At 43.4% G+C, this 23,378-nt stretch overlaps 1 protein-coding gene across 1 annotated transcript in view; it reads left to right on the plus strand.

Annotated features, from left to right (window-relative positions):
* The first annotated feature begins 498 nt into the window (after positions 1 to 498).
* The window catches only part of FAN1 (FANCD2 and FANCI associated nuclease 1), a 34,215-nt gene continuing 11,335 nt past the window's right edge, over positions 499 to 23,378 (plus strand). The window contains exons 1-12 of the mRNA XM_069466689.1: positions 499 to 2,383; positions 4,107 to 4,247; positions 6,404 to 6,605; positions 7,594 to 7,827; positions 12,049 to 12,180; positions 13,766 to 13,874; positions 15,014 to 15,133; positions 18,032 to 18,196; positions 18,655 to 18,805; positions 21,350 to 21,453; positions 22,140 to 22,334; positions 22,929 to 23,057. Coding sequence (XP_069322790.1) covers positions 1,132 to 2,383; positions 4,107 to 4,247; positions 6,404 to 6,605; positions 7,594 to 7,827; positions 12,049 to 12,180; positions 13,766 to 13,874; positions 15,014 to 15,133; positions 18,032 to 18,196; positions 18,655 to 18,805; positions 21,350 to 21,453; positions 22,140 to 22,334; positions 22,929 to 23,057 — 2,934 coding nt within the window. The 5' untranslated portion in view covers positions 499 to 1,131. The remainder of the gene's footprint in view (positions 2,384 to 4,106; positions 4,248 to 6,403; positions 6,606 to 7,593; positions 7,828 to 12,048; positions 12,181 to 13,765; positions 13,875 to 15,013; positions 15,134 to 18,031; positions 18,197 to 18,654; positions 18,806 to 21,349; positions 21,454 to 22,139; positions 22,335 to 22,928; positions 23,058 to 23,378) is intronic.

The following is a 23,378-nucleotide window of genomic DNA, read 5'->3' on the forward strand; positions in this document are numbered from 1 at the left end:
ACCGGTGATCAATCAGTACAGTCTTTTGGAAAGCCCAGCACAACACTGCGGTGTCCCTCTTGCTGATTCGCAGGAGTTTGCTTAAGTAGAGTCCATGTTATCCTCTTGTTGGTTATAGAAGTTGCCTATGTCTTCTCCCAGGAGGCGGTTTTGCTCCTCCACCAAACAGGTTTAGATTGCTCAACCTTGCCACCAACTGGGAAAGGGGTCCCATGAGAGTACACAGCCGCAGAGAAGGCGTGCAGGGGCGCGCAGGGCGGCCTGCCGCTCCAGGTGTGAAAAGATGGAGGTGCTCAGGTGTCCTCAGGGCTCAGCCCACTTAGCCATCAGCGTGGAAGCCTTTAACGTGGAAAGGAACGGAGATCGATTATTCGAATCTCCACTTGCCGAGCCTGTGGAATCGAGACGCGAGGATCGGCTGGGAATGCCTGGAAGCGCGGGCGCGCGGAGCCAGGTGGGAGGCGCGGGGCGGCCGGGTTGGGATCGTGGCGGCCGGGCACCGAGGGAGGGGAGGAGGGAGGCCCGGGCTTGGTCGCGTGCTCGCCCGGGCCTCTGGGGTTCGTAGTGGAAGCCGTGGTGGTGGCAGCCAGGCTTGTGCACAGATTCACGTGACTTGGGCCTTTCGTCTGTGCAGGCCTGTGGGGCAAGGATCACCTTGGGATACGCGCGGATAGTCATCATCTCACGCGGAAAAAGTTACTGATGCAGTGGTCTGGAATAGTCAAATTGTCTCTTTTTAAAAACGGATAGTTTTAGCTCTAAAGATATCTTAGAAATCACTCTTGCAAGTCCAGCTCCTTCATTTTATAAGGGCCACGCTAAGATTTCGTGCAGAGCTGGTCATACAGCCTTGGTCTCCTGTCTCAAGCCCAGGGTTGTCTCTTCATCCCGGGAGATACTGCCCTTCTATGTTTTAGAATTTTTTCTCCCTTCTCGAATTTATAAAATGTTTTTAATCCACTTGTGTTTCATGTTGTAGAAAGAAGAAGCTGTCTAAACGAATAACATGAGGTCAAATAGAATCTCACTTTTGGTTATTGCAAGTCAAGGAAATAGAAGTAAACCGTTGCTATCTTTGACTTGAGGTATCCTGTGTTTTATTATTTGGAACACCCAGTTTTTCTTATACTCATGATGTCGCAAGGGAAATCTCCTGACAAAAAAAGGCCTCGTAGAAGCTTATCAGTCAGCAAGACTAAAAAAAAATCATCTAATTCTATAATTTCATTTTTTAACAATGCACCACCTGCTAAACTTGCATGCCCCATTTGTAGTAAAATGGTGCCAAGATATGAGTTAAACCAGCACCTTGATGAAATGTGTGCTAACAACAATGACGTTCAAGTTGATCCAGTGCAGGTTGGCTTAAAGAATTCAAATATGTCCACAGTAGATTTAACCAATATTGTCTTAGAAGATGTAACACCAAAGAAGTCATCACCACGAAAGACAGATTTAATCCCTGGCCAAAGTGATTCAGCAAAAATGGGCATAAAACAGCAGACCAGTCCCTACTTTAAAAGTACTTGTGGCCTGGTGTGCAAGAATCAAGATGAGCTGAGAAATCACAGTGTGAAAATCATTTCTTTGGGAAGCCTGTCATCTAAATTGTCCAGAAAATACACAAAGGCCAGAAAATCAATAGATAAGAACGAGGAATTTGCCAGTTCTAGTGCACAGAGTTATGACTCCACAGTTGTTAGGAGCCTGGTTGATAACTGTTCAGAAATTGAGGACAGCGATCAAATTTTGGAAAACAGTTCTCAAAAGGAAAATGTGTTTACATGTGATTCTCCAAAGGAAGAGAGTATTCCCGAACACATAGTAAGAGGCAGTAAAATAAAGGAAGCTGAAAGCCAAAAGGAATGTGGAAAATTAGCCCTCACCCCTGGCTTCTCAGATAATGCTCCCATGTTATTTGCACCAGATTTAACTCTTGGGAATAAATTAAAGTGTACTTCAGAAGACAGTCTTGTAAGGCAAGAGAGTATCAAAGGTGTGGCTGGTAAAGGTGATGAAAAACGTGAGGCAGGTAGTTGTGAAGAAGTAAAAATGACTGTTGCTTCAGAAGCTGAAACACAGTTGTCACATTCAGAGGTGAACTCTCATAGTTCTACAAATGATGCTTCTAAATGGAGTAACATCCAAGAGCTTCCTTTGAAAGGTGACAGTGACTTAAGGAATGAAATCACTTGCAGTATTCCTCTGTTGCAAAAGTCAAGCTGTGATGGTCCCGGTCAAACAACTCAAATGCCACCGAGTCATCCATACTACCTTCGGAGTTTCCTTGTGGTGCTGAAAGCTGTACTTGAGAATGAAGATGATCTGATGCTCTTTGATGAACAGGAGAAGGGAATTGTAACTAAATTTTATCAATTGTCAGGTATCGTAAGCCTGTTTGCTTTCAAGTTTTTGTTTCTCCTTTGCTGTCCTGATTTGGATGTGATGTGATGGGATGTAATCTGATGACCACCAGGAGTCACTGTGGTTTTGTGAGTCCTCTGTGGGAGTGCTCAGGGGAATCTGAGCTATAACGAGGTTTGTGTTGAGAAGAATATGCACAGAAAAAAAATGAGATTTTGTTTCTGGTGATGTCTGCTCCTGCATGCTGTGCTTTGGTTATAATGGAAGCAGCTGTTTTTCCTTTGTAGCTATATTTGATGGTTATAAAACAACCTTTTCCAGATTAAAAAAATACAGTGTGACTTAGAATACTTTGCATTTTGAGAACGTAATCAAGCTTTCTGTTGGGTCGTTTTGTTATTTTCACACACCATTTCCTCAAAAAAAAAAAAAAAAGTAAAATAAAATGCAACAAAAAACAAACCAACCTGAGGCATATTTTCTTTACCCGAACATTTTCGATTCATGGACTGTGCCTTTTAAGGACAGGGTGTGGAGGAAATGGAAACTTTCAAGTAAATTGGTTCATTTAAAAATGTTAGTCTATGCCTCCAGTCCTTGGCAGCCAGTGGGGGCTCTAAGCCAGTAGTGCAGGTTTGGAGCAAAAGCCACGCTTGTGTCACTGTACTGTTAATCCAGAGGGCCATGGTGGCTCTGTGGAACTGACTCTGTGCAAGGTAGGAAAAGCTTACTTGGTGGTCACACTGTCCTCTAGTAAAATGTAGCCTTGCTTGACCCCTCAGTAGATTAAAAAAAAGAAAAGTCTTGTATATTACTACTAATGTTTAAGATAAGGATTTTTGTTTGATAGTCATGCAGTGGAAAAAGTATTTCTTGGATTACTTTTTAACATGTGAGCAATACTTCTCTGGGTGCAGTTATGTAAAGTATCTGCGTAGCTTCTATCTCTACTTGTGCTGTTCTCACCAGAAGATGGACATAATGCTATCACATTGGCTCTTCTATTCAGAGTAGTCACAGATCTCTACATTCATGCAAGTATTTGTTTGAGTGCTTGGTGGCTCTATGCTTCCATATAATTGAGAAATAGGAACAGTTTCCCTAGTGCAAGTTCTGTATATTCTTGTGTCTTACTCTCTCAACAGAGAATCAGATACACTATGTCTGTGTGGAAAAAATAACTATTGCTTATTGGATTTGCCTTTTTAAAGAAAAATAATTTCAAATAAATGTTAAAAATGTTAAAAATACAATTACACCATTTTAGATTTGGCTGAAATTTAAAGATAATATGAGTAATAGGGAAACTGAGACCAAATAGGTTAATGAAGAAGCTTGGCCAAGATCCCTGTCCTACCAAAGCCAGATTTATTTATTTTTTTTTTTTTTGGAAAATTCTTTTCAGATTATTTTCGACCAAAAATAGAATAATGCATATTAAGCTAAAAAAGCAGAAAACAAAATAACTAGAATTCTGGATAGGGCTTTTCTGAGGGAGTAGAAAGGTTGGTGGCTAGAAAATGGGGGATCTTGATTTTAGGAGTTTTAAAATGAGCAATAATCATTACCAAATTAGAATTTTTTTAATGGTTTATACCATAAAATGACACCATTATACTTATGTTAAACACATATATTTCTAATACAGTATTTATTAACCTCAAGTTTAAAAAGTAAATGATATTTGCATGTTTTTAGAAAGAAGGTAGTGTTTTTCACCATTTTTTTTAACTTTATTGCAGCTAATGGTCAGAAGTTATATGTAAGGCTCTTCCAACGTAAATTAAGCTGGATTAAGATGAATAAAATAGAATATGAGGAGATTGCCCCAGACTTAACACCTGTGATTGAAGAATTGAAACATACAGGCTTTCTACAGACAGGTATGATTAGTACAAGGAAATGTGAAATGAAAATATGATCTGAAGAATTAAGTTTCTGCGGAATGGTAGTAATATTAATATGGTGCCCTCTCCTGGTTGGTGCCTGGTACATAGTAATTAGGTTTTTTTTTAATTGAGCTTTAATTTTAGGACAACAAATTATTCATGAGATGCTAAAGCCATTCTTAGCCTGAATTAAGAATCCTAGCATAATGAAAGATTGTCTCCTGTTGCTTTCTTGACTGTTGCAAGTTTACGACCAAAGTCTCCTAGGGATAGACAGGTGGGTGTGTGCCACAGATGAAATACAAAGCTCTTTAGCACTCTCCTTCCAGCAAGAACTTGACTCATCTCATTCAGAGTCCTCATCTTTTTGATAGAATAAAGCTGGTTTGTTTGAAACCAGTATTGCCTACAAACTTCATCTGCCCCCACATGCACGCATGTACAGCTCTTATTGTAAGGTGATTGCCTGAAGAACTGTGGAAGTGCTTTATGCCTATGTGAACACTGAAGGAGAGTCTGTCTTCTTTTGCAGTGATACCCTTGGTTGTCTTGTCAGTAGCATTCATTAAGTACCTACCCATGTTGAGTACAATATTGAGTACAGTATTTCCTGAGATATAAAGAAAATGAAAGATGTGAGCCTTTGATTCAAATTCCTGACATTTGAGACCAAAATGAGCAAGTCAAGCCAGATGGCTTCTTTGGGGCAGAGTTTATAGTGGGGAACAGTGAGTAAGGATGAAGTTAGGGTGATGGTTAGGGTGGGAGTGCGGCTGGGTGGGATGAGATGGGGAAAGTTGGGGGAGAAGCATGAAAGCTCAGTGAAGGAGCTTGGATGTGCATGGTTCGGTGGTGGGACGTGGGGCCAGTGCCAATAGGGTCACCTGGGAGATGGCGTCTCAGTCCCTACCTGACTCAGAAGATCTGGTGCAGATTCCATAAAATGACAGGTCTGACAGGCATGCCAGGGAGTGCTGCAGGTGAGCCTTGACTTACCTTTAAATGACCTTTAAGCAACCAAACCATAACTCCTGGGGCTTACCGTGGCACTTAGTCAAGTTCAAGTCCTATCTGTGCTTCACACAGCTCCATGGAGCCTGGCTCTGGCTGTTCCTCTGACCTCATCTTCTGTCCCATCCCTCTTGCTCCCTCTGCTGAGGCTACATAGCCCTCAGTGTTCTTCACCAGGCAGAGTGCACGCTTGCTACGGAGCTGAGGGCTGGGGAACCTGCGGCCTCAAGGCCACATGTAGCCCTCCAGATCCCCAAATGTGGCCCCTCGAACAAATCCAAACTTCACAGAACAAATCCCTGTATTAAAAGGATTTGTTCTGTAAAATTTGGATTCAGTCAAAAGGGTGCACTCAAGGATCTAGTGGCCACATAGCTTATCCGTCATTTCATTCACCTCTGCTCTGTGTCACCTCAGCAGGGTTGCCTGACCACCATGTGTAAAAATACAGCCAGCCTGCCAGGTTCAGTTTGAACCAGTTTTGTTTTTCTTTATAGCAGTTATTACCACCTGACTTATATACCTGTTTGTTTAGTTGTGATGTTAGGAGGTGAGCTCCTGTGGACAAAGACTTTGTTAATTGCAGCACACACAAGGCCTTAGAATGTTACCGGGCATGCAGGGCGCACCCAGTATTTGTTGGATGGAGGAAGAAGGTGCTGTCCTAAACTCTGAATGCCTTAAAGGCAGGGACCAGCCAGGTCTGATTCAGGTGAACCCCTGGGCCTAGAATGGTGTCTGGGGCCCTCAGTAGCAGGGTGTGTTCATGGATGCTGAGAGGCCTGTGGGATGAGGAGGACTGATGATCAGGTCGCTCTGTGACCTGGTGTGAGCAGTGCCACCGGAGGTTTTTTGATGAGAAAGTGAATATGTATTCCAGAAGCTTTTAAGTGCAATGCCCAAACCATGTCGCTGTCCGTCTTTATTTTAGTAACATTTTCCTTTACTTATTAGTGAGAAATTCTATTATTTGATAACTTTTAAGAGATGTATATTTTCCACATTCTTTAGTAATTGGTTTGGCAAACTAAAGTTTCTACAGTAGAATTCCATTTAATTGTATCTGACTAAAGTAAATAAAGCTAGAAAATGTTAAAATTCTTTAAAACGATATAAAAAATTTTTTTTAATCATTTCAGAATCTGAGTTGCAAGAACTCTCTGAAGTGCTTGAGCTCCTTTCTGCTCCTGAACTAAAATCCCTGGCCAAGACCTTCCACCTAGTGAATCCCACGGGGCAGAAACAGCAGCTGATGGATGCCTTTCTCAAATTGGCCAAACAGCGTTCAGTCTTCACGTGGGGCAAGAATCAGCCTGGAATTGGTGCAGTGATTTTAAAAAGGTTTTGTTGGCTACTGTTATAGTAAAAACATTTAAAATGTTGACAGCATATATTAACTTATTAAAATAGATTGTATACTTTTACTTTTTTGAATTGTAATTGCTTATTTCAGTTGCATTAGATTGTGAAGGCTTGGAGAACCTTATTTATAATAGTCTGAATTCTTTCTTGGCTTATTATTCAGAATTCTTGTAATACTGTCCTGACTTCCAGGACCAAGAAAAATCGGTAGGCAGTAGGCCTTTGGTAAATTCTAGTATTTTATTATTCAAGAAAAATAGAGTTTTAACTGTGATTCTTATAGATTTTAGGGTAAACTATTCAGTCAAATTTTTATGTTAGTAAATTTTTGGTTTACTAAAAAAAGTGTAATCAGGCAATCTTAATTATGGAACTTTTCTTGAGTGTAAACATAGCAATTTACCACAGACTGCACATGGTTTCTTTTATCCTTGGGAAGCCCTTGAACTCCTTGAGGGCTTCAAAGAGCCCATCTCCATTGTGGGGAGATGCCTCTGGACCGCTTTGTACCTTAGGGGACAGCACCAAACCTTGTACCTACATGTACCACTTCCTGGTACACAAAATCTTTACCAAGAGCCTTTGATAGTGACGTTTTAAATAAATACCTCTTGTTTAATCTATTAATATATCATTACTTGAACCAAAAATCAAGAATTTCGAATGTCAAATAAGGCATACTTTCATGAACGTTTTCCTGGCATTTGAAGTGTTGCTCACTAGGGTAAACTCCATCCTCCTCTGCGCCTGGGTAAGGAAGTGCTTTTATTGAGCCAAACCATGTGGAGATGTAGGTTCATTTATCCTCTGTATCCCTCGGAGGGCTCTGAGCCCCCAGAGAGGTTGAGGAACACTCCAGTGTTTAGAATAGTGAATGCCATTTCTCTTTATTTTAGATGAAAATAATTTGTAAAATCTGGTATCGAAATACTGAAAAAATCAAAAGACTGTATTTTACATTTTTCAGAGCTAAAGACTTGGCTGGACAGTCCCTAAGACTCTGTAAAGGCCCAAGGGCTGTGTTTTCCCGGATCTTGCTGCTGTTTTCATTGACTGACTCCACGGAAGATGAAGACGCTGCCTGTGGGGGTCAGGGACAGCTTTCCACGGTGCTGTTGGTCAACCTCGGCCGAGTGGCATTTCCTAGTTACACCGTCAGTCGGAAAACCCAGATCTTCCAAGACAGAGAAGATCTTATCAGGTGAGATCATGTTAGCACACTATCATATCTGTCTGCATATTTCAAAATTTAGTAAAACATTATTTTTTCACCAGCCAAACTAGGAACATTAAGTCCATAGCCAAAACAGTTTTGAAGTTTATTTTTTATGATCTTTTTTGCCTCACTTGTATACATTTCTAAGACATAGGGAGAATACAGAAATGTGCTTAGATTAAGGTTTCCACAAACTAAGGAATTTTGAGTTAGAGCTATAAAAATTTTCCCTGGTGTATGTTCCCAAAGTGCTTTGGCAGGGAGTATTTTTTTTAATACAGACATTTTAACAAGCCTGCCTTATGAATATGTTGTTGTCCTGAGCAAGGCTGAAGGTGAATGTTTTCTTAGTCATAACACTTCGGATAAGGCTGCTTGTGTGCTGTATATTAGAATCATATACATGAGAAATTTTCACTAATTTATATTGGTACGTGGATTTAGTGAAAATTTAGTTTGACCAGCAAAAGTAGGTTTTCAACTAAAAATAAAACTACCATATGAGCAAGCAATCCCACTACTGGGTATATATCCAAAACAAAGGAAATCAGTATGTTGAAGAGATATCTATACTCTCATGTTTATTACAGCACTGTTCACAATAGCCAAAATATGGAATTGACCTAAGCGTCCCTCAACAGATGAATGGATAAAGAAAATGTGCGGCTGGGCTCAGTGGCTCATGCCTGTAATCCCAGCACTTTGGGAAGCTGAGGTGCGAGGATGGCTTAAGGCGAGGATGTAAAGACCAGCCTGGACAATATAGTGAGACCCTACATCTAAAAAAAAATTTAACAATTAGCTGAGCATGGTGGTACATGCCTGTCGTTCTAGTTACTCGGGAGGCTGAGGCGGGAGGATTGCTTGAGGCCAGGAGCTTGGGTCTGCAGTAAGCTATGAATGTGCCACTGTGCTCCAGCCTGGGTGACAGAGTGAGACCTTGTCCCTATAAAAACAAAGAGAAACAAAATGTGGTGTGTGCGCGTGTATATATATAGTATATAGTAAAGTATAGTATGTATATGCACAATAGAATACTATTCAACCATAAAAAAGAACAAAATTCTGTCGTTGATGACAACATGGATAAGCTCAGAGGGCATTATGTTAAGTGAAATAAGCCAGGCACAGAAAGATAAATACCACATGTTCTCACTCCTGTGGAAGCTAAAAAAGCTGGTCTCATAGAAGTAGAGAGTGTGAGGCTGGGAAGGTTAGGGGCGGGTGGGTAACCAAAGTTTGGTTAACAAATATAAAAGTGCAGCTAGATACGAAAAAGTTCTAGTGTTCTATAGCATCATAGGGTGATTATAATTAACAATTTATTGTATATTTTCAAATAGCTACAAAAGTGGATTTTGAATGTTCCCAACACAAAGAAATGATAAAAGTTTGAGATGATGATATGCTAATTGCCTGATTTGGTCATTACACACTGTATACATGTAAATTTCATACTGCTTGTACCGTACTCCATAAATATGTATAAATATGTGGCAATTAAAAATAATAATAGAAGCAAAACAAATAAGCAAAAAATAGGATTACTGTATTTAAAAAATAGATTTTGATAAGAAAGAATAGTGTAGGTCTCACTGGAAAAAATAATTGAATTTCCTAAAAAAGAAAAAGAAAACACTTTCTATAAGAAAAATTAATTTGGATTTCCTAAAATGTCACTTTTGATTCTTGCTCTAAGATTTCAGACTCAAATTTAACCGAAATAGATTCTGATATTTGCTTTTTGGGAAGTCCTTTAAGTGTTTCTAGAAAAGTCATGTGCTTTAAAAAGTAAGTTATTGAAATTATATAATTAACTGATTTTTAGCCCATTTTGCCTTAGCTATCAGGAAGTTCAGTATCTTACTTATGTTTAACTAGAATAACTTTTTTAGTCAGATCTTCTAATCTAACTATTTCCTCTTACTTTTTTTTTAGTTGTCTCATGTCTTTTTACCTTTTTTGTTTTTAATGGCTTTATGTTTTTCTAGTTTGTGAGCATGTGTACCCTGAAGCCAAGTTACAGTCTCTTTATACTAATGATCTGTGAAGCCACATTATGCCTCAGTTTCCTCCTCTGTAAAATGGGGAGAATAATAGTATATTCTTATAGATACATGTTAGTGCATGTGAAATGCTTATAGCCTGGCCTGGGGGGCGGTGCCTAGATTAGGTTAATTACTATTATAATTGTCATTATTACTGTTATATCTAAGGGGGATTACTTCCTAGTTCTATGACAAAACCATGGTTGACAAGTTATTATAAAAAGTGGGGAGGGAGGCTAAGGAGAAAAAATAAACCATCTTTCTAGAAAGTAAGTATGCTGTAAGTAGTAAAAATAATTAAAACCCCCTTTGTTATGCAAAGGGCCTTAACATGTAAATGAAATTGGATTTAATTCACTTCCAGAAGGGTAATATTATATCATATCTGGTAATATGATACCTGGCCTGTCTACCTCTGTACTTGAGCTAATTTTTCCCTTTTCTTTTCTTTTTTTCCTCATTTATTCAGTAAAAATGAGTGTTGAGTACCTATTATGTGGCAGGGTAGTGGGGCAGCAGCGAGCAAGATAGGGCCTCAGCCAGTGTGGGGTTATGTTTCACTGGAGAGGCAGAAAATAAAGAGTCATTAGAGTCTGTGAAAAGTGCTGTGGTAATCGAGGGGCAGGCTGGAGAAGTTCTGCTTGGAAGAGCGTCAGGGAGAGTGGCCCTGGAGAAGTAGAACTTGAGAGTGAGAAGGAGGTAGCCACTTCAGGGTCTGCGTGCCTGCGTCCAGGCAACGGGGTGAGTGTGTACTTAGGCCCTGCGGCAGGAAAGAGCTTGCTGAGTTGGAGAAGTTGAGGAGACCTCTGTGGCTAAAGCTCCATGGGGCAGTAGGGCAAGGGCAAGTTAGCCGGGAACACGAGGATCGGAGGCTGCTCAGCCTCAGAGCCCTGGTGAGCAGACCAAAGCTGTTCTCTTAGGAACAGGAAGCCATTGAAAAGATTTAGGCAGGTGAGTGATCCATTTCATGTTTTTACAAAAGCATCTCGTGGACAGGGGTTAGAGAGGAACAAGAGAAGCTGTGGGAAGGTTGGTGTGATCTTAGTGGTGGTCTGATTAGAGACCCTGAAGGTGGTGTGGACTGGGCTGGTGGCGGAGGCAGTGGAGAGAAGTGAATACACATATGATAGTTTGGAAGCAGAAAAGACTTGGTCCTGATTAGATGTAGGGGGGGAGGAAGGAGTGGAGCAAGGGCAGCTCTGGTGCTTCGCCTTGGGTGGTGGTACCATCCAGTGAGGGGGTGGGCAGAGGAGCAGAGGGGGTGTTGGTTCTGTGGGGGTCAGTGTGTGGGCTGCCCTTGAGCCGCCCACTCTGAGCTGTCCTGTGTGGCATTGGAAATGCTGTCAGGGCACAGGGAATGGGTCTAGCCTGGAGAGAGAGAAAATTTTGAGAGTCACTGGCACATGGATGGTGTTTGAAGCCATGAAGTTGAACGAGCAGCATATTATAAAAGAATTAAGAGTTTGTAAGGAAATTTTTACATTTGGAGGCAATTTATTTTACTCTTATTTTACAGTGTTTATACATACTGATACTGTATGCTTTTAGATGTGAGTCCAAAATACAGTGAATGTGCATTCCAAATGTCACAGATCTGTTGGTCAAATGTCTTTGGTTCTGATATTTAAAAAAGCAATGAGAAGTCTTTCTTCAGCTAAGTGGTGTCATGATATTTCAAAGCATTGCCATCTCTGAAAGGGCGTCTCTTGAAGTGATTTTTGAAATATCTGAAGTAATTCTTTTAGCTTGGTCAGTATGCCTCTGGCTACCTATGACTATAAATGATTAAATTATCAGATCTGCATCTTACTGTAATTCTGAAGTCAGTTATGTGTTTACACTGTTGCTGCCATATTGTTGAGTGAATGAGTGCCAAAAATCGGGAATGTTGAGCTGACCATTATCACATTTATATAATGAAACATGTTACATAATAATACAGTTTTTTGTCTTTTTGGTTGGGTAGCCTGTATCAGTTCTTCTAGGCCACTCCAGTAGGCTAGTTATGTTAAATTATTACCGAATAAAGTTTGAATGACCCTCATATTTTCAAAGCCACATTTTTACCCTTCAGAATTAGATCTGGTGGCTGGGATGTGGTAATTTTATGGAAACATTCATATTTAAAAGTTGGATGGTATCTCCCCCCCTCCCCCAGATATGCAGCAGCTGTGCACATGCTGAATGACATTTCTACCGCAATGGCCAATGGGAACTGGGAAGAGGCTAAGGAGCTCTCTCAATGTGCAAAAAAAGATTGGAACAAACTGAAAAACCACCCTTCTCTGAGGTGAGACCTTTTTTTAGGTACCTACCAAAATTTACACATTGACCAAGTTGTTCCAACTACTGAAGGTAACTTTCTTCATGAAGAATATACTCCTTTTTGCTCTGTGGTTAAACCAGCTGTGGAACTGAATTTTTTACTCGCTTTGCATAGAGTCAAAGTGCTGTGTGAAATAGAAGGAAATGTTTGAAAGTTTAAAGTGAATTTTATAATATGTAACTCAGATCCCTGTGCAGCAGACATTCACGTGAACGAATACTGTATTCAGCTTCTAGCTTGCCATCTTTTGATGTGCTGGCTTCTCTAGGCACTGCTGAGCTGAATTCAAATGCGAGGGAAATCAGCAGCAGGACAGATGTGGGTGGCACACTAGGTGTGTTCTTCCAGTGGAACCTCAAGAAGGTGTTATTCCGTTACAGACAGCTCAGCCAAACGAGCTTTTACTGTAAACGTTCCAAGTACACAGCACAAGATCTTTCATTGTTTTGATTGAAAAATGTTAGACATCTTTGGTATTTTGTTGAGAAATTTTTTCCTTTGTTGTTAAATTGTGATGAGAAAAATTAGCATTATCAAGTGCCTCTTTCAAAAAAACATTCATGATGGATATTTTATAAAGAAATACTATTGATTTAAAAATCATAGCCAGGGCCGGGTGCGGTGGCTCACGCCTGTAATCCTAGCAATCTGGGAGGCCGAGGTGGGCGGATCGTTTGAGCTCAGGAGTTCGAGACCAGCCTGAGCAAGAGCGAGACCCCATCTCTACTAAAAATAGAAAGAAATTATATGGACAGCTAAAAATATATATAGAAAAAAATTAGCCGGGCATGGTGGTGCATGCCTGTAGTCCCAGCTACTCGGGAGGCTGAGACAGGAGGATTGCTTGAGCTCAGGAGTCTGAGGTTGCTGTGAGCTAGGCTGACGCCACGGCACTCACTCTAGCCTGGGCAACAGAGTGAGACTCTGTCTCAAAAAAAAAAAAAAAAAATTATAGCCAGGAAATTAGAGTCTGATAGAACAGAGGTTGATAAAAATTCTCTGTAAAAGGCCAGATTGTCAATATTTTTGGCTTTGCAGGCCATGTGGTCTGTGTGGCAGTGACCTCACTCTGTTTTGTTGGGCAAAAGCAGCCACGGCGGTACATAAATAAATGAGCATGGCTGTGTTCCAATAAACTTTGTTTATGGACACCAAAATTTGAGTTCCATGTAATTTTCACATGCCACAGAGTATTTTTGTCCTTTTGACTTATTTTAACTATTTAAAAAGGTAAAAACCATTCTTAGTTTGCAGGACTTAGAAAATCAGGGCCCTGGGTTTGGCCTGTGGGCTGGAGTTTGCTGACCCTGATTTAGACTATTTGTAGAGTATTTAGAATAGTTGTTCTCATCTTACTCCACTGAGTGAATGTCCTAGGACATGACAGCGTGCTGTGGAAATGTAGGTTCATGGTATAGAAAACTGCATAACCAAAAGTATTTAACATATATCTTAAAAGATAGGACTTCATTCTGCTTTGTTACTTTTTATAATGTCTTACAACAAATAAACCAAATCACTAAACTATTGGTGTAAATCTTCATTTTAGATACCATGAGGACTTACCACTCTTTCTGCGGTGTTTTACTGTTGGGTGGATTTACACAAGGATTTTGTCTCGGACTGTTGAAATACTGCAGAGGATTCACATGTACGAGGTTAGAGCACAAATCCCCACCCCACCTTTTACAGAGGTGACAGCGTTAAACTGTGGAGGAAGACCTGCCGGGCTGGCAGCATTTCCCACATACTTGGTTGGCACACAGTAATAGGATGAAAGGATATTTAATGTAGGCAGCCTGCTGTCTCTGGCGGTAGTAAAGAGAGGACAACTGGAGACAAACAACTGCTTTGTTTGCTTGTGAGTTGCTGAGTCTGTGTTCCAGGATGGCTGCGGGCGGTGGGTGGAGGCTGTAGGAGCCCCGCACACGTCTCTGCAGCCTGAGCCTGCGTCTCTCTGAGACCTCGGTGTGAGGCTTGGGAGCACCCCACAGTCTCTCGGGTGCAAATCTCCCTTCTCGTTATGCTTCCCTCTCAGCTGTCACGGATTGTCTGGAGATAATTTATAATCACAAATCAGAAATTGGGTCATATCCTGATATTAAACATTGTGAAGTTACTAGAGTTCACTTTTGTTGTGTTTGAAAATTTCTTCATTGACAAGTTGTACAAAGACTATATATATGCTCAGCTGGTTCTTGACCTGGGGGTGTGAATCTCGAGAGGACCCATGGATGGGCTTCAGGGAAGTCTGCAGACCCTAAAATTGTATGTGTATGGGGGTTTAGGCATTTTTCTGGGGTAAATCATTACATGTTTCAAAGAGATCCATAAACCATTTAACACACAGAATGACCAGTCTGTACATAAATCTAGACCAGAGGGTTTTCCTGTTGAGGTGGGGTGTTTGGATGAGGACACTCTTCATTACTGTCCTGCCTACTCCAAATCCTTCTGGCCATTGGTCCCGTGACCTGCGGGGTTCCCAGAAGCATGAGGGAACTCAGCCCTGTCCATCGCTCAGTTGCCTGGAGATTGATTCCTGCGGCTCTGGGCTGGTTGACTTGGTTTGCAGAGAACATTGTCTGTGGTGCTCACAGACCTCCATAAGCTCAGTGCCAGCAGGCCAGGGACCTGGTGAACTCAAATGCATCTCAAAGTCCCTGACCTGTCTACCTTATTGTAGAATGGAAAAATATGCATTATAAATATACTTTACTATCCTATGGGCTTATAAATATAATTACAGCTGACTTTTTGTGAGTCTAATAAGCTTTCTTTGTTATCATTGCAATAGGAAGCCGTCAAGGAACTTGAAAGCCTTTTGTCTCAGAGAATTTATTGTCCTGACAGCAGAGGCCGATGGTGGGATCGCCTCGCGCTTAACTTACACCAGCACCTGAAGCGCCTGGAACCGGTACTCAGTAGCGATTCATTCTGGAAGCTCTTTTTACTTCTGAGTGAATTTTTCAAATATGGCAGACGTTTAAATACTTTAAAATCTCAGTGTAATTAGAACATGTATTTCTTTTGTTAACATTCTTCTTTTGTCTGTGTACTTCAAACCCCAAAAGAGATAAGAAAGCAGCATGAAAATGAAGACAGCCGACTTGTCCTCTCCCCACTGATTTGGGAGACGGGTTGGCTGTGGACTTTATGTTGGGATTTAGGAATCGGGATCTGGGAATTAAGGGTGAGGGAGAGTCAGACATCTCAGCCCTCAGCAGGTACCTTTAAGGAAGGTGTTTTTATTATTTTGGAGATGGTGATTTTATTCACTTGTTGCACATGGTCTCTAGGTAGAAGGATTGATGAAAAATGTTCCTTTCTTTACCTTATTACAGGTACTTTGTGAGTAACTCTTTGTGCTTCTGCGAGGTATTTTGCTCTGCCGTCGGGAGGTGTGTGGTCTGGCTAGTGCTGAGCGGGCTGGCTTTTCTGGGCACCGATGCTCCCTGTGGTGGGGATCTTGGGGACTTGGAAGTAGGAGGATACTGTGGCCACCTTGGCCCAAGAGGGGTGGGGCTGGCGGCAACAGTGGCTCTTTGTGTGGCTGCCTGCAGGTGCCCCTCCCAGGTCTCCGTTCCAGCCTCACATTCAAGTTGAATGGAAGGGACTGTGCCTCTGTGGGCTTTTGTTTTTTCCAAATGGCATATTAAATGAATCGGGGTGATGTATGGATGGAAAAAATTGACCATGGAATATGGAAATATGACATCCTGTTTTTACTGCCTTAAACTGAAAAAGCGCCTTGTTACCTAAAGTGCCAGGGAAAAAGCCAGTGAAAGCTATTTTCTCTCCTGGAGGTGGGCGTGGTGCTTCCTTACCTCTCAGTGTTTATTGAGGCTGAAATAGCAAGAGAAAGCATCTGTTAGCCCAGAACCAAATTTAGAATGAAGAAAGCTTGTGTTTATGTTGACTCTTTCAGTGAAATAGAGGTTCAGAAGATTTGACAGGTTTCCCCTTCGTTCACAGTTCTGCTAAAAGCATTCTCTCGTTTTCACTGGGGTGGACAAACCACTGAGCTTATTTTTGAGATTGATGCTAAGAAAATCCTCGTTCCTTCTAACCTTTTCCCAAAGATCTTACTGGCCACACTCATGACCTTCGTTATTTTGTAACTGTTCTTTTCTTGCTTTACCCTCAGTTTCCTGGGAATCTACTAGCTGAGTGCTTATTCCTGCAAAGTGCCCTGTAGCTGGCCCGGCCTGGCCAGGGTGGAGGCAGAGGCAACCTAGCCCTCCCTCCCTGTGGCCAGGCTGCCACCTGGCACCGTCTTCTGCCAGTTCACAGAGTGCACCTCAATGTCTTATTCTTTCTTCTTAATTCCTGTTGGCCACTCAACTCCTGATGGCCTGAGCCTTCATTGATTTTCAGTTTTGTGGGTTTTTTTTTTTCTTTTTTCTATTGTGCTAAAATAAATATACCATTAGATAAAACTTGCCATTTTAACAATTTTTAGGTGCATAATTCTGTGGCATTAATTATACTCACAATGTTGTGTAACCATCTCTGTTATCACTCCACACAGAACCTCTGTAATCATTAAGCAACTGCTCCGCATTTTCCCCTTCCCCAGGTCCTGGTAACCTCTAATCTTTCTATCTCTATGAATGTGCCTATTTTAGATACGTCATATAAGTGGAATCATACAATATTTGTCTATTTATGTCTAGCTTATTTTGTTTAGCATAATGTCTCCAAGCTTCATCCACATGTCGACTTCTTTCATTTTTAAGCCTGAATAATCCCCCGTCGTGGTTTGTACCACATTTTGTTTATCCATTCATCCACAGGTGGACACGTGGGTTGCTTCCACCTTTTGGCTATTTTGGATAGTGCTGCACTGAACATCGGTTTGATTCCCTGTTTTCAATTCTTTTGGGACGTGCCCAGGAGTGGAATTGCTGGGTCATATGGTAATTCTATGTTCAGCTTTTTGAGGAACCGCTTACTTGTTCTTCACAGTGTTTGCACCATTTTTACATTCCCACCAGCAGTACACAAGTATTCTGATTTCTCCACATTTTCACCAACACTTATTTTCCATTTTTCAGATTATAGCCATCCTAGTAGGTGTGAAGTGGTATCTCATTGTGGTTTTTTTTTTTTTTTTTTTGTATTTCTGTTGGTCTGACTCTGAATAGCCTTAGGAAATACATTTAACTCCTCCAAACCGTAGGTTCCTGTCCCTATAAATAAGAAATGTGGACTGGCTCTGTGGTTTCTGACTGCACGTGAGATTCACCCGGGAGTGTTGACATGGCCACATGCCTGGGCTCCGGCTCTGGACAGTTTCATCCTGTGGATGAGGGCTGGGACATGTGTTTTCTTCCAGAGCTGCCCAGGTGAAGGATGTCCTGAGAGCCACTGTGATGGGGATCTTGGGGACTTGGAAGTAGGAGGATACTGTGGGCACCTTGGCCCAGGAGTGTAGGGCTCAGAACCACCGAGCCAAGTTTTCCTCTAAAGTCTCCTCCAGCCCATGGTGCAGGGGCGGCCCCAAGGCTCTGGCATCGTGAGGGGCGGCCTCTAGGATCCACTGTTGACACGGATGACAGGCTGGTTGTGCTCCAGCACATCTGCAGTGAAGAGTATGGTTGCTCTGTGTATTAGAAACATCAGCATAAGATTAAGGAAATAGCCTGTATCCCTAGAAGTGCTGTTTGCTCATTTGCTAATTAGCAAAATTTTTTTTTTTTTTTTTAATTAGCAAAATTGAATAATTAACAGTGGGCTTTCCTGTCAGACTGAATGAATGGAAGCTGCCATGGGGTCTTTCACAATCCTGACGTGTGACCCTGTTATTTGCTAGGCTATTAAGTGCATCCTAGAAGGGCTGGCAGATCCCGAAGTCAGAACGGGACATCGTCTTTCACTTTACCAGAGAGCCGTGCGCCTGCGGGAGTCTCCAAGCTGTAAAAAGTACAAGCACCTTTTCCATCAGCTACCAGAAATAACTGTGGAAGATGTTAGGCATGTAAGTAAATATGCTCTGGGCGCTTGGGACTTAAACACATTTATCTGCTTTTTTCTGGCTGGAAGCAAACTAAGAACAGTTTTTAATGTGTATTTTCTTTCAGACTTAGAATAGTCTAATGCTCATTTTGGATGGCGATGTGGCCATTGCTCCCATTTTCACTGTAACGTCCTCCTTTCTGAGGAGACCAGGCTGGCTGGTTTGGTCACACCCTGGGTTGAGTGACAAAACCCCTGGGTGGGAACTAGCATCTGCCAGTCTTGCCTGCTAGTCAGGGGGCCTGAGGGGCAGTTCCAGTGGTCAAGGCTCTCCCAGGCTGGGCCAGCCCGCTGTCGCATCCCCGCAGGCCTGCGAGTGTGGGTCAGATGCCACGTGCTCTGCTGAGTGCATGGCTGCAGGGGCAGGAAGGGACCTTGGCTGACACGAGGCTAATGGACGTTCTTCTGTTGCCGTCTCAGGTGACCATCACGGGCAGGCTGTGCCCGCAGCGTGGGATGGGAAAGTCTGTGTTTGTGATGGAGGCCGGGGCTGCTGCCGCCCCTGCCACAGTCCTGTGCTCCGTGGAGGAGCTGGCACTGGCCTATTACAGACGCAGCGGCTTTGACCAGGGTAACTGAGCAACATTCCTCCCGCCCTACCCAGTCACCGGCTTGTCATAGTGGTTTGCTGTCGTCCCTCTGTCCTCTACCCACAGAAGATGCTGCTGACCAGGGGATGTGGAAAAGAACTTTACTAACTATAGTTTTTAAAGGCAGTCTCTTCTCCTTCTGCCCCTTATCAAAGATAAGTAGTAGGGCAGGCCAGCAGCCCTGAAGGCACCCACACAGCCTGGCTCTCATCTTTTTTTCTTGGTAAAAGACTTTTTGTTATGAAAGATACTGCACGTGCCTTTGTGCAGAAGGGGAGAGGCTAGAATGTGAACCCCACACACCTCCTCAGTTCCGTTCAGTCTCCTTCTGTCCTCTCCCCCTGCTTCCCCTGGAGTTTGGAAGCAGATCCCAGACATCATCTCTGGGTCCGTGCTGTGCGGCTCACGTGGGTCACTCCTAGGGGATGCCCACCAAGTCCTTCTGTCCTCACGTCTAGGCAGGACTCTCCCTCTGCCTGGGCTGTAGGGTTACTAGTGTTAAAAACACTCTGATGTCTTCAAACATGTGAAAATCAAGACAGTATTTCAGTATCACCTGAGCATTCAAAAGATTCATGAGCACTATAAAAAGACAACTGTGTGATAGGATTTTTCAAAACATGGATGAGTGTTAAGATTCATCTGTGCGATATCTTTATTACTTACAGGGAAGGGTGATGCCACTGGGGAAGAAGTGCAAACACCAGTGAAGACAGAGATACCGTAGACCTGGAAAGGTTAGAAGTAAAAGAAAAGACTGAGCAGCCGAGGCCCCAGATGTGTGGCAGGAGCTGTGGAGGCTGGGCCGTGGCTGGAGGAGGGGGCAGGCCTCGGGCCGTGTGCTGGGCAGTGGCTGCCACCTGAGTGTGCTGCTGCCACCTGAGCTGTGAGCCTGAAAATCAGATGGGCCATTCCTTTTCCAGAATAGAAAATATTTTTGTATGAAATATTTTTCATTTGTTAAAATTGATGCAGTGAAATTGAGCCGAACCCGTGCTGCCTGGCTTTATCCCAGGGAGGATTTTGTGTGAAGGCATCTCAAACACCCTTCAGGGAAGGTTATTTCTGAATTACCCAGAAGGACCTCACCAAAAATGATTTCGCTTACAACACAAATGCAGAGCGTGGGCTGCTCAGTTGTTCAGGGATGATCCGACCTCCGAGTTCCAGACTGAGCAATGTACACACCAGGACAGAAAGCTGACTGGGAATCAAGTCCCAGCTTTATTCCTGGCTGGGCAAGAGAGATGGGAGGACTTGGCTTCAGCCAGGAGCCCTGAGTGAGTCCTGCTGTTCCTGGGGCTCTTCTTCAGAATTCTGGGACAGACTGCAGGGATGAGGGGCTAGAACTGAGAGGGGACAGAACAGAGGGCTCAGCACAGGCTCAGGAACACAGGGTGGAGGGAACCTGGCCACATGCCGCTCCTGATGGAGGCTCAGGCCACTGTCCCAAGTGTGCCTGTGTGTGGGCACATGGTGAGCCAGAAGCCCTGCGTGCCAGGCTCCCAAGCAGACAGGCTGGGGCTGCCTGGTCTGTTTTTGCTCCCTCTTCTCACTGTGGCCTCGCCTGGATGGACGAGGGCCCATACTTGTCAGGGTTGGACTGGCCAGAGGAGCTTTCTGCAGTGTGGGCATGTGGGGACAGGAGTCTGGTGATAGCGCCTCCTCTGACCAAGGCAGTCACGTGGGGAGAAGCGTCCACGCAGCTGCCTTCCCTGCTCACATGTGCTGATGTGCAGACAAGCACCGGCTTAGGGATGGCTGGGCCAGCTGGGACTTGCTTGGGGACACATGTCTGCATGCTGTGCCAAGGCCAAGCTCTTCATTCTGCACCAGACCCTGCCTCTGACTCTCTGTGTGACCTTAACACCTGATTTCTCTCTGAGGATGTCTGCTGTTTAGTAAAATACATGTGTGACGTGAGGCGGGGAGTCTGAACTAGGTGGTCTTTAAGCCAAAGGTTTCTGTAAAAGCCTTGAGTATTGGAGCCGGGCCCAGTGTAGCTTAATGCTTGCAGGGGTGAGGTGAATCGAAACAGCACCTGCTAAGTCCGAGGACACACGGGCATCCGCCACCAGCCTCCTTCTGGGAAATCCCTTTAGGGCAGAGCCTCTCCAGGCTGGCCCAGGGACCACCTGCACCAGGGCCACCGGCAGATTCTGCCCCCGCCCTGCCCCGCTGAATCAGAACCTCCACAGCCTGAGGCCAGCATCGGCTTTTTTTTTTCTTCTTCAAACATGTTTTTTAGGTTACTCACTAAAGTGTGAGAACCAGTGCTTTGTGGCTTTGAAATGTTCATTTGAATTCTTCTACGGTTACTAAGATTTTTGCCCTTAAATGGGGCTTCTGTATATAAAAAATATAGTGCAAAAAGTGAGCTAGGAATGGCATGAAAACAGCATTTACTTCTGAATCTAAAATATTTCCATTATTTCTTTGAAATTGAGTAAGCAGTAGGTTATGGTGGTGTGCTTGAAAAAACAGATAAAAGTGATTTTTTCCTCTGTGTGTGTTTAATTTTTCAGGGATCCATGGGGAAGGGTCCACCTTCTGCACCCTGTATGGCCTCCTGCTGTGGGACATAATCTTCATGGCTGGGATACCAGACGTCTTCAGAAATGCCTACCAGGTAACCCAGTAACCTTGTCCCGGGAGGAGACTGCCGCACACATTGTGACTCGGGCCCACCTGTGCACGGCCTGTCTGCAGCCATCAGAAACCTGTCTCTTTGATACGGTTTTTTAGATCATCTGTATATCATTGTGGTAATTCCACTGAAAGAATAACTTTTATTTTTAAAATATGAATAATAGAATTTAAAATTTAAGTATATTAAGTTTTAAACTTTAAGTCTACCCTACCTATGACATTGTATTTTAAACTTTTAGTATAAATGTACCTTTAGCTTCCTTCTTTCCTGAGCACCTCTCATGTCCCAGGCACTGTGCCAGTGGCTCTCACATCATTGTCACACATGCCTGCTAAGAGGGTTACCAGAATACATCAGCCAAACAACCAGCCCCGACCCAAAACAGTAACTTAAAAAAAAAAAAATACCAGCTTATTGAAGTGGGAAAATAGGAAAAAAAAAAAAAAGTTCTACCAATTTAAACTTTTAAAAGCTCTTTTTGCATTATTACTCTAAAAAACCATTGTAATAAATTACTTATATATCAGATAGTTTTTGCATGTCTTTTGAGAGAAAGAATGTATCAGCCAGTTGGCCAGTTTCCAAATTTTGTAGGTACTGAGTAGTCCCCCGATGAATGCGGCTCTCCGGGCACGGTGTGAGAGCTTGCTTTCCCCGCGTCACAGGCCTTCCCGCTGGACCTGTGCACAGACAGCTTCTTCACAAGCAGGGGGCCGGCCCTCGAGGCCAGGTTGCAGCTGATTCATGATGCTTCTGCGGAGAGCCTGCGAGCCTGGGTGGCAGCTGCGTGGCAGGCCCAAGAGGGCAGAGTGGCTTCCCTCGTCAGCTGGGATCGCTTCGCTTCTCTTCAGCAAGCTCAGGTAATAGTTCACCCGCACAGCAGGATTTGGTCAGAAAGTAATGCCTCTCCAGTGCTGGGTGTCTTTCTGGCCACTGTGTCAAAATACACACACACCCCCAGATGTGTGTGTGTACATATTTATATATAGATATGTTTGTGTGTGTATGATAATACCCTGTGCCCCAGCCCAGATGCCACTGTTAGAGATGGAAACATGTTAGGGTGTTAACAAAGCCCCAGTTATGCCTTACCCACCCCCAAGTTGACAGCTTCTTTTTGCTTGACCAGTGGCAGGAAGAATACCTTCTCTGTCGCTACAACTCTTGGCCTCTGCGAGTCTTTACTGACATATTCCTGGGTGCTTATTCCAATGTCCTCTTCCTTAGCAGCTTCCCAGGGTGTCCATCAGCCTGATAACTGACCAGAGGAGACCCGATTTCCCAGAGCTGGCCAGTGGAGCCCTGGTACAAGCAGCAAAGTAGCATGTGGTGCACCTGGAATCTGTTTGTGTTGAATTACATACTGAGTTTGTCTCTATCTCATAAACCCTGGAGCCTATTTCAGGGTGTCTGTCACAGGGAAGTGGCTAACTGTCCACACGTTTTTCGTTCAGGATCTTGTTTCCTGCTTGGGGGGCCCTGTCCTCAGTGGCGTGTGCAGGCGCCTGGCTGCTGACTTTCGACACTGCCGAGGGGGCCTCCCCGACCTGGTGGTGTGGAACTCCCAAAGCCATCGCTTTAAGGTCAGTTGAGCCAGAATGGAAAGTCATATTTGTATTAATTTTATTAGTAACTGAATCAGAGGCCACGATGGAGGCCTTTCCTGTGTGGTTTTTGGCGAGATTGAATTCCTTGAGAGCTTTTGGGCTGAGGGCTTGTGGGCCTCTCCGAGGGGCAGCTTAGCATGAGGCAGCTCGTTTCTCCGGAGCAGGAGAGTGAGAAGAGCCAGAGAGTGTGAGGAAGAGGGAAGTTACTGTCACTTATCATGTGATGGTGGAAGTGATGTTCCTTCACTTCTGTATCCTGTTGTTAGAAACAAGTCACCAGCCCAGCTGACACTCAAA

The sequence above is a fragment of the Eulemur rufifrons genome, chromosome 3 (genome assembly GCF_041146395.1).
Source record: "Eulemur rufifrons isolate Redbay chromosome 3, OSU_ERuf_1, whole genome shotgun sequence".
NCBI lineage: Eukaryota > Metazoa > Chordata > Mammalia > Primates > Lemuridae > Eulemur > Eulemur rufifrons.